The sequence below is a fragment of the Berghia stephanieae genome, chromosome 5 (genome assembly GCF_034508935.2).
Source record: "Berghia stephanieae isolate SIO BIC M18660-M18661 chromosome 5, UCSD_Bste_1.3, whole genome shotgun sequence".
NCBI classification, from domain to species: Eukaryota; Metazoa; Mollusca; class Gastropoda; order Nudibranchia; family Aeolidiidae; genus Berghia; species Berghia stephanieae.
Window position 1 is genome coordinate 77,263,555 of NC_088364.1, and position 10,707 is coordinate 77,274,261.

Sequence of the window (10,707 nt, forward strand, 5' to 3'; positions counted from 1 at the left end):
CTCACAACATTGCCTTCCGGAAGCATAGCGGACCAAAACACAAAAATATATGTAACCTTGAACGTTTATTATCTGGTTAATACAGTTTAGTGAGAATTACTCATAACCGAGGACGGCAAAATCAATAACAAAGACACGAGTGACGTCAACTTCATACTATCTATATTTCAGAGACAACGAAACAACACCTATTAATTTTAACTCTATACCAAATTCCTGCATAGTGCGTAATGGAAAACAAACAATTTAGTTAATCAAAAACTCCCGCATCTCACAAGGTCACAATCAAACAATGCGATATGCGGTGTGTGTGTGTGTGTGTGTGTGTGTGTGTGTGTGTGTGTGTGTGTGTGTGTGTACGATATTGGATGGGCAAAGTCCACACCGTTCGGCGTCAATCCACGACTTACGATACAATCACCTTTATCATTCAAAGGAGAAGGGGGGTATGGATAAATCTACGTTACACTTTAAGGCCTATAAAAATAGGCATAGATAAAATTAAAGTTTAAAGGATAGTAACTTAAAAAAAAAAAATAATAGTCATGCCCATTTATACTACAAGGCACTTTCCAAAAATAACAACAAAACAGAGAGAGAAAAAATAGAAAGACACAAAACTCCCCCCCCCCCCCCCCCCACCAAAAAAAACAACAAAAACAAAAAAAAACCAACACAACAAAACAAACAAACAAAAAAAAAAAAACCAACATAACAAAACATACAAAAAAACAAAAAAAAAAAAAAACAACAAAAGACCCCCACCAAATACAAACGAAAAAAATAATTTAAAAAAAAACAAAAAAAAAAAAAAAAAACAAATATAAGGCAAACATACGAAATTCTCTCTCTCTCTCTCTCTCTCTCTCTCTCTCTCTCTCTCTCTCTCTCTCTCTCTCTCTCTCTCTCTCTCTCCCCCCCCCCCCTTTAAAAAAAAAAACAAACGACAAATACAGATAAAACAAACAAAACACACACACACACACAAAACAAAAAACAATCCTCTTTCCTGAAAAAAAGTAACATAAAAAAAAAAACAAAAACAAAAACAAAACAACAAAACAAACGATTTTTGACAGAAAACTGTTAATTCGAATATCGATTGACAGTGACAGTGGCAATGCGTCTTCAAACTGCCGCATACATATAAGCAGGTCTGATAACCGAACGCAATCATGAGCTTGACATACTAGGGCAGCGTGGCTCAGCGGTAGGCTCTTTGCTTCGTACCCGAAAGGTACCGTTAGATCACCCGCCGTTGCGCCTCGAGAAAGTCACCTCGCCCTAGCTCAATTTGCGGCGCTGCACTGCGACTGACGCTGTGTTATTCCAGTCTTCCCTTGGAATAGACCCTAGAGACAAATTTCCCCCATGGGATGAATAAAGGGATTTCTTTAAACACGTTGCTGTAACGGACAATATGTTGCGTTGTTTTGAGAGTATCTCCATTACAACAACCAGCCCATCCATAACAATTTGGGCTATCAGACCTGCAATTCAGCACACATTGCCCCATACATATAAAAACATCGAGAAAAAAAAACCAAAAATAAAAACACGTCAGGTTTGACATTTTTGGCACACGTGGGGTCATTTTATTCGATCGGTATTTGAATTTGAAGTTTCGGTACTACTACTACTACTACTACTACTACTACTACTACTACTACTCTACACTATACTACACCTACTCACTCAACTACGCTACACTACACTACTTCTATCTCATACTTACCCTACATACCCTAACAATTACTACTAATACTAAACCTATCTTACACACATACTACTTATACTACTACATATCTCATTACTACTACCACCCATACATACACTACTATCACCTCAACTACTACTACTTTCCCCTACTACTACTAACATACACACTAACATACTATCATACACTCATTTGACATTTTGACACACATGTACATTCTATCACTACTATATTAATATGATCGGTACTACTACTACTACTACTACTACTACTACTACTACTACTACTAATACTACTACTACACACTACTATTACTACTACTACTACTACTACTACTACTACTACTACTTACTACTACTACTACTATACCACCACTACTATCACTACTACTACTACTACCACTACTACTTCTACTACTAACACTAACCATTACTATACTACCATACTACTACTACTACTACAACTACTACTACTACTACTACTACTACTACTACTACTACTACTACTAACATATTTAATGGGGGGGGGGGGGGTGTTAGATGACACACAATGTAAAGTTAAAGGGCTTGACAGATAATAATAATATGATCAGGAGTAGCTACATTAAAACAATCCAGAGATGATTAGTATGGAAATGATAATAAAACAATCAACTTAAAGGTCAACACGTGTAATTGCTTAGTCTATCCACTTGTGACGTGTACACATTGTCATCTCACGTCTGTCAAGTGCTTTGTTGAACACGAACGTCCAATGTATGCAATGATTAACACACGTGTCCATGGACTGTCGGGAACTGATTTAAGCTGTGAGAATGACTAATCAGAAATAAAAAAATGACAGCTAGATGTCATTATAAGATCACAAAAAAGATATTTAGAGGAGAAAAAAAAAAGAAGACAAATACAAAAACAAACACAATAAAAAAACCCCAACAAAACAAGGAAAATAATAAAAACATAACAAAACAACAAAACAAATAAAAACAAAAATTGTTCTATATAAAAGCTCAAAGGGTCCCCATGATTCTTTTTTTTTTTTTTTTTTTTTGCACCCCCGGAACATAATGTGATAAATTTACATGTTAGATCTACTGGCAAGTATGTACTAAGTACTAAGTGTCCTAACCAAAAGTTAGCATGCAAATGGTTTTGTCCCATTAACGCCACGGAGACCGGGATAATCCCCTGCTCCCTTGGCCTTATGGCTCTGAAGGACTACTATACTAACATCTTTGCAAACCTGCCTAATTGAAAATCTTTTAAAAATCGTAATTTTTTTCGGAGGTGAAAATCGTAGTCACTATATCTAGTTAACTTTTAAAATCAACAATTTACTCATTCACAAGGATTAAATAACAGTTTCAAAATTCTTAACACCATGTAGCCAGTCTGTCATCAACGTTCATTTTCAATAATTTGAATGACTTCTTAGAGATGCTCGTGAAATTCTGAATTTGGAGCTAAAATTTCGTAATTATACGAATTTTTCCTAACAGTAGGCAGGTCTGACTACTTTGTCACCTAACCTACCATAACATATTAGGATTGCCACCACCCATTCCTGATCCACTCATCCAACAAACCTTTACTTGGACTTCTCAGTTATCTATCTATATTATGACGATGCTGACAAACCAATTACACGCAACCTTATGAGGATACACACATAATAATTTCCTACACACACTCTAGATATTTGTATATTATCCTCCCCTCTCTCTATATATATATATATATATATATATACATATTATATAATTTCTACAATGAACAGGTTGTATATGAGGCCGTTCTGCAGCGCTGACGTGTCAGAACGCAGCCTTCGTAAACTCTAACGAAGGCGTTGGTAAGAACCGGTTATCACAATATTGTTATCGATAGCAAAATGAATAAACTTAAAAGCGGTGATACGGTTATCTTATGTTAATAAGCAGGGATGCCAATAAATGATTTTTGTGCGGCCATGTGGTCTAGTGGTATAACACAAGCTTTCAGATCGGATGGTCCATGGTTCGAATCTCGCTCTGAGCGGCGCATAGTTGAATCCTTTGAAAAAGGTTCTTTGTTCACATTTTCTCACCTTACTCAGATGTAATATGAGCAACCGGCCGTGAACAATGTTATGTAAGGAACAAAAAAAAACCCCAAAAATAAAACCAAAAAAAGAACAACAACAACAACAAAAAAAAAACAAACCCCAAAAACAAAACAACTTGTAATATCGCCTAACAGGCGTCATCTCGTCTTACATGTTAAGGGTTGCTGCTGGCTGGGGATCCCGTGTAAAGCGCTTTGAGCACGTTAACTAGATATTGCGTTAGATAAATCTTTGAATATAAAAAACCCAAACAACCCCCCCCCCCCCCCCCCAAAAAAAAAAAAAAAAAAAAACAACAAAAGAAAAAACACCCCTGAAAAGACCTGAGTGACGTCAAATTCGTTCTATCCATAGATATATCTCTATAAATTGTATTAATCAGACTATAATCCTTTAAGTTTAAGGATAAACACAGTTTACAGTGTTGGTACGGAATACCCGACTGGCATTGTCAATCATTGTTATGGGTTTACAAGTAAATCCCCAGCATCAAGAGATGTATCTTATCTATATCGATAAGTCGTGTAGGAAGTGCGGTTATGTAGCATGACACACACACACTTTCGTATCGGAAGGTCCTGGGTTCGAGCCTCGCTCGACGCACAGTTGAGTCCTTGGAAAAGGCTCTTTTGTAATTGTAATATTATGTATCGCCTAACAGGCGTCATGTCTGGTTCTACATGTTACATGTTGCTGTTGGTCAGGGACCATTTGAGCCGTTATTGTGTGGATATTGCGCTATATAAAAGCTCAAGCTGAAAAACGCAGCCGCACAAGAAGTATCTTTTTTTTTTCTTTTTTCCCCCAGTGACATGGTCAGAGACTGACACGGTGGATATGACAGTTCATCATGACATAATATGTATTCAGTCACCGATTCATTTTGACATAATGTCATAATAAAATATGACAATCTGTTGGTTTTATCTATTAATGTTATTCGGAGGTTGAAATAATGGTATGCTGAACAAACCGTATTTTTTTTATATCCTCTTTGATTACATTATGCTTATTATACATTATTTCGTTTACCACTTTTAAGGATTCTTGGTCAAGGTCATATCTGGCTTACCTTTACTAGCATATAGTCGAATCGGCCAGACCGTAACCATCGTAAAGTCTTCCCTTACATATCGATCTATTAAAATAACCTTCATCTTGTAAAAAAAAAAAGAAAAAAATAAATAAAAAACAACAACAAAAAAAAAAAAAACCTCTCAAACTTTGAGGGTTTTTTGACAAGATGAGGATTATTTTAATATATCGATATTTGTATGACGAGTTTTCTGATCAATTTTTTTTTTTTAATGTGTGTGTGTGTTTTTGTTTTTTTTTTTTACTTCAGAGACCAGCAGAATAGGCCAACATCTACCGTTGTTTTAAAAAAGCACAGTATATATGGAATGTTAACCAAATAGCACATACTGTGTTCTTTAAAAAAAATACACGACAGCCTTATAGATAGATAAAACCTGAATTATTGATAAACGTCATCAATGAATTCATCAAGTGTTACACGTCAATGATATCAATCAATTCATTTCGCTTCACAAGATAACAACCGGAAACCAGGAGAGCAGCATTGACATATATCTATAGTATATAACAGCTTCATGAACGAACAAAATACTAATCAATTGACGTTTTAGGCTAAAAACTTTAAAGGGTTGAAGACAGGTTTTGAGTCCAAAAAGTCCTGTCTTTAGAATTTCATTCGCTTTTTAATTTTATTATTGATGCTGTTATAGCCTATTTATATTTATCTTTTTTTTTTTTTACATTACTTTTTCCAATCCATGGCTTCTAGAAGCATATCTAGTTTGTATTCACTTTGATTTCATTAAAAAGGTATCTAGTGATTATATGAAACTTACGCACTGACTTGTACATATATAAATAAATAAGTGCACGTCGTTACGCACCTAACCACATCTTGCAAGCATAGCATGATAAAATATCACATCCCCCGACATGTATGTACATATTTGCAGGTCTGACAGGCTAACGCAATCCCTGGGCTTGATTTAACATTGTTGTAATGGACAATATTTTGCGTTGGTAGTTTGAGGGTTATTTCAATTACAAAAATGAGACCATAGCAATTAAGGTTATCAGATCTGCAAATAAATACACATTGATAACACCCAAAGCGTAAAAACACCAAATTTTGAAATACAGATTAAATCTAAAAAAAGAAAAAAAAAAAGAAACATAAATGAAAAAGAAACGGTATACAATAAAATCTAAAAAAAAAAAAAGAAGAAGAAATAGAAACAAAACAAAACAAAGCAAAAACAAAAACCATCGACTCATCCTAGTTTAAAAATCAAAAAGCATATAAGGACATATTGCTATCATGTGTGATTTTGAACAACACAAGTGATTCAAGTGACATCAGACGTTTCTTGATGGATTATCCATATATTCCTCTATGGAATGCCTAAGCGATTATTAGCATGCGTGGAAGGGCGTATTAAAAAGAAATGTGGGTGTGTTTGTGTGTGTGTTTCTGATTGTTTACCGTTTATCTTAGCGATTTTGCTCAAAGCGAGAACATATCAGCAACTCGAGAACTCAAAAATAAACTTAATACACAAAAAAAAAAAAAAACAAATTCTACCTGAAGTGACATGAGAGAAAATGTTAAACTTGGAAATGTTGTTTTGTTTTGTTTTAAGGGTTTTACGGCGCTTGCAACACATTAAGGTCATATAAGTGCCAGTAAAAAGGAAGACAATGGGATAGTAAAAGTTCTAGAATTACAATTAAAGCACAAAAGAAAAGGTGAGACAAAGGGGAATTGGTTCAAATAGGAAACAGATGTAGATTCCAAGAGCACACTATCAAAGTACTTAGTTTGAGATCACCTAAAAGTCTCATCCAGACACAAGCACAGGCCCGAACTAAGAGGAACACACTCAAATGCTTACAAATTATATAATATAATATGTAAACTAAGCATAACAGAGATGATTTACAAGGAAAAAAATATCATCTCCCAAAACAATAACTATGCACTTGACTGTTTCCCTCCCAGCAAGGACCCCGACCAGGGCCAGGAAAGAAACCAAGTAATCTCATTCCAAGACAAAGACAGAAAGCATGTTGGAAAATAGATATATGGGGATAGAAGACACAGTATGTACCTCCCTGCCCACTATGGGAGGTCAGGATCCCCACCCAGAAACTTGGAAAGAATGTTAGTCTGGATAAGATTATATATATATTAAAAAAGGTACTTGATAATAATAATTAAAAAAAAAGAGTGCAATTAATAAACCATAAGATCCCAAAACCTCAGACAAAGAAGCAATACATACCCGTCACTATTATATATATATATATCCTGCTGAAATAAAGTTGTGAATTTTAAAAAAGAAAAGAAAAGCAAAAAAGTTATATACCTGAATAGATACCAAAACCAAAACTACATAACAGAGCACCTCTCATCAGTATTATGTCAAGGCAAATCTAATTCCGTAAATTGAATTTAAATTACTGTGAACATTGTCATTTCCAGAAGGGATTGTCCAGCACCAGGCGAAGGCAAACACTCCAATCCGGTGGGTTCCCAGAAGGTGGACATGGGGGAATGTCCTGTAATGGGGGTAACTGCCAGTACTAATAAATAAGCGGTCCCGGACCAAAATCATGGGAGGCCCTTTGACAAGGCCGAGTAGACATCAGCCAAACCATGCAAAGATTACAGCACCACTGCCTTGTGGGTAGGTCTTGGTTGACCAAAGGCTAATGAAGCAGATCCTAACAGAAAAGCAGGACGAAGATGGAGCTGCTGGACTGAAAGGATCAAATAGCCCGGACAGACATCACTGCCGAACCCGAAAGCTGGATCGACACGCAAACACCCCACCCTGACAATCATAATCTCGAATTTAAACTGAAAATGGTAAGAATTTCAAAACATGAAACACAATTGGTTTACAATAGAATGTTCATTCTTCACTAAAGTGTATTTTAACACATATAAAATGTCATAACTTTGACTTAAAAGCCAATTTTCACTATCTGAGTCGCTGGTAAAACACTGGCTTCAGATGGCGAGTCCCATTTTAACAAAAAAATCAACAATCCCTCTCCAACGACGAACAAGAATGTGTACCACTTGTCAAAAGTATAAAACTTTACGGCAATCCTATAGGTGATCCATGACCTCAATATGGTCTATGTCGGAGTCATCCATATTTGAATTTGAGCTGTTAGTCAAAATTTCAACATTCCATTAAATTATTGTGCTTCAATTAAAAAAACAACAAAAAAAAAAAACAAGAAAAAAAATATTAAAAAAAATTTCAGAGAAACATGCATTTAAATTTTGAATGTCCTATGAATCTCAACCCAGGTCTTTAAGTCTGTAGACTCATTCCAGAGCAAACACAAGGAGAGAAAGCTAAGTGGAAGATGACCTCAAATTTAGAAGTTAAAAGAGGAGCAAAAGATGCCTCTATCTGTCTTAAGATCAGTTGAGGGCCACGACCAAGAATTCTTATCGATTGAAAATAACATTAGAGGTGTAGAGAAATGCTAGAGGGAAACAGTAAATAAAAAAGTGTGTACTGAGTCTCGGATGACTAAATTCCATAGCTTGAAAGGGTGGGGGGGGGGGGGGGGGGGGGGAGAGAGAGAGGAGAGAGGAGAGAGAGGAGAGAGAGAGAGAGGAGATGAGAGGGGAGAGAGAGAGAGAGAGAGAGAGAGAGAGGAGAGAGAGAGAGAGAGAGAGGAGAGAGAGAGAGAGAGAGAGAGAGAGAGAGAGAGAGAGAGAGAAATATAATATTTTAACAATAGGGAAGAAAAGTTGTGACGTCAGATCTACTTTTCCAGTTCCAAAATCCTTGGAAGTGTGTATGTAACCAGTCCTTCAGAGGACTAATAATGAATAGGTTACATAATGTGGCATAACTATTTTGGTAGCAGGATGTATAGGCAGATTCTAAGGATTACAGGATGCTAAAGAGCGAGGATGGATGATTGTTATTGACGAACAGCATATATCTAGACTAGAGAAGAAGATGCCATCACTCTGAAACCAGAAGATCAATTACATAAGGTATGTAATCACTGGTTATACACTTCTAATGAAATAGGACCCATTATTTTGACATCATACTTCTGTACCCTATTCATGACAGTAGATGTACTACACTCAGTAAGTAGGAATAAAACCTGATGAATAACATTACGAAGATGAATAAATACAAACAAAGAACAACATTCACGCAGTTGAATCAGTCAGACCGTTGCATTCCTAAACTGTTCCTTCAAATACAGATCTAATAAAATGACCCTCATCTTGTCACGACCTCTCAAACCTGGGGGTCCCAGGTTTGAGAGTTTTTACAAAATGAGGGACATTTTAACAGATCGGTATTTGAAGGACGAGTTTTCTGACCAAACTGTTTTAAAATGTTTTTTTTTTCTTTTAAAAAAAATAAAAGAGGGATTAAAATAACGAGGTGATTGAGGTGGGGTTAGTCCATTCAGTTAGTGTGAAAATCATTTTTCATTATATTTTATGATTCTTCAAATGTTAAATAAAATCACGAATGTCTCCTCACAACCAAAGTTTGAAAACAAAACTGTTACTTACATGTAACTTGAAAAGCTGAATATCTTCATCTTTGTATAAAGATGAAACTTGAAATTTTAGATCAAGTTTTGCACCCACATCTTTCTGAGGCCTTGTCTCTAGGTTACTGTTGGCGTCGTTGAACTGAACATCCGTCGAGTATGAATACGAATATGTAGTAGATGGATCATACTTCAAACCAGCACCTAAAAAACAATTATGCAAAATAAATTTATTTCGAATTTATAAAAGCCACAAAAAAAAAAAAAGACTATAAACAAAATTAATAACAAAAAACTTTATTACAAAAAAACTCAATATCAGTTAAATTGCTAAGGCATTTTACAAACAGGCAGTACCAAGCTACAATACTGAGCATATAGGATGGAAGGTAAAGCCTGTATAATAATAATATAAATTTCTTTTATACAAGAGACAGTAGTTACGTTACTGGCTTGGAACTCATTTTAAACCTGAGTATGGTGAAAAAAATTGTGTACCAATATTCTTTTTCAAGAACTCAACTTTGCAGTGCTGAACACAGTGTGACTCACATCTGGGAGCTAATAGCCACTAGATCACAAAGCTGAGTTGAAATAAGATTTGAGTACTTACTTAACGAAAGGTGAAGATGGAAAGGCTTCGGATGGGAACAGTGCTGTACAAGATTTGAGTTCAGACTTAAATATGTAGAGAGAGATAGAAATAGAGAGAGAGAGAGAGAGAGAGAGAGAGAGAGAGAGAGAGAGAGAGAGAGAGAGAGAGAGAGAGAGAGAGAGGGAGAGAGAGAGAGAGAGAGAGAGAGAGAGAGAGAGAGAGAGAGAGAGAGAGAGAGAGAGAGAGAGAGAGAGAGAGAGAGAGAGAGAGAGAGAGAGACAGCTCATTTGGTTTGTATGGGTTTGAAGGACATAATGTAGTGACCGTTGTAACAAAAAAATAAAGAAGAAAATTTAAGACATTTAAGATCCTGATATCACACTTGTCTTCAGATAGGAAGGTCCTGGGTTCGAGTCTGGCTCTGAGCAGTGCACAGAGTTGAGTGCTTGAAAAAGGCTCTTTACCCACATTCTCTCATTGCACTCAGGAGTAAAATGAGTACCTTGCTGTTAACAGTTTTGTCTCTATTAGAAAACACAAAATCTAATATCATGTCTTGTCCTACATGTTAAGTGTTGCTGTTGTCTAGGGGCCCATTATAAAGAACTTTGAGCACAGTTAGTGGATATATGTATATAAAAGTCAATATTTTTTCAAGTATAAACTTGACATGTGACAAAACACACGGATTCTGATAAAACAACTTTTA

The 10,707-nt window shown here is 35.8% G+C and overlaps 1 protein-coding gene across 2 annotated transcripts in view; it reads right to left on the reverse strand.

The window, feature by feature from the left end:
* Positions 1-10,707, reverse strand: part of LOC144973640 (microsomal triglyceride transfer protein large subunit-like) — a 51,736-nt gene that overhangs the window by 36,668 nt on the left and 4,361 nt on the right. For both annotated transcript variants that reach the window (XM_078916341.1, XM_078916342.1), the window contains exon 3: positions 9,423-9,607. In XM_078916341.1, coding sequence (XP_078772467.1) covers positions 9,423-9,607 — 185 coding nt within the window. The remainder of the gene's footprint in view (positions 1-9,422; positions 9,608-10,707) is intronic.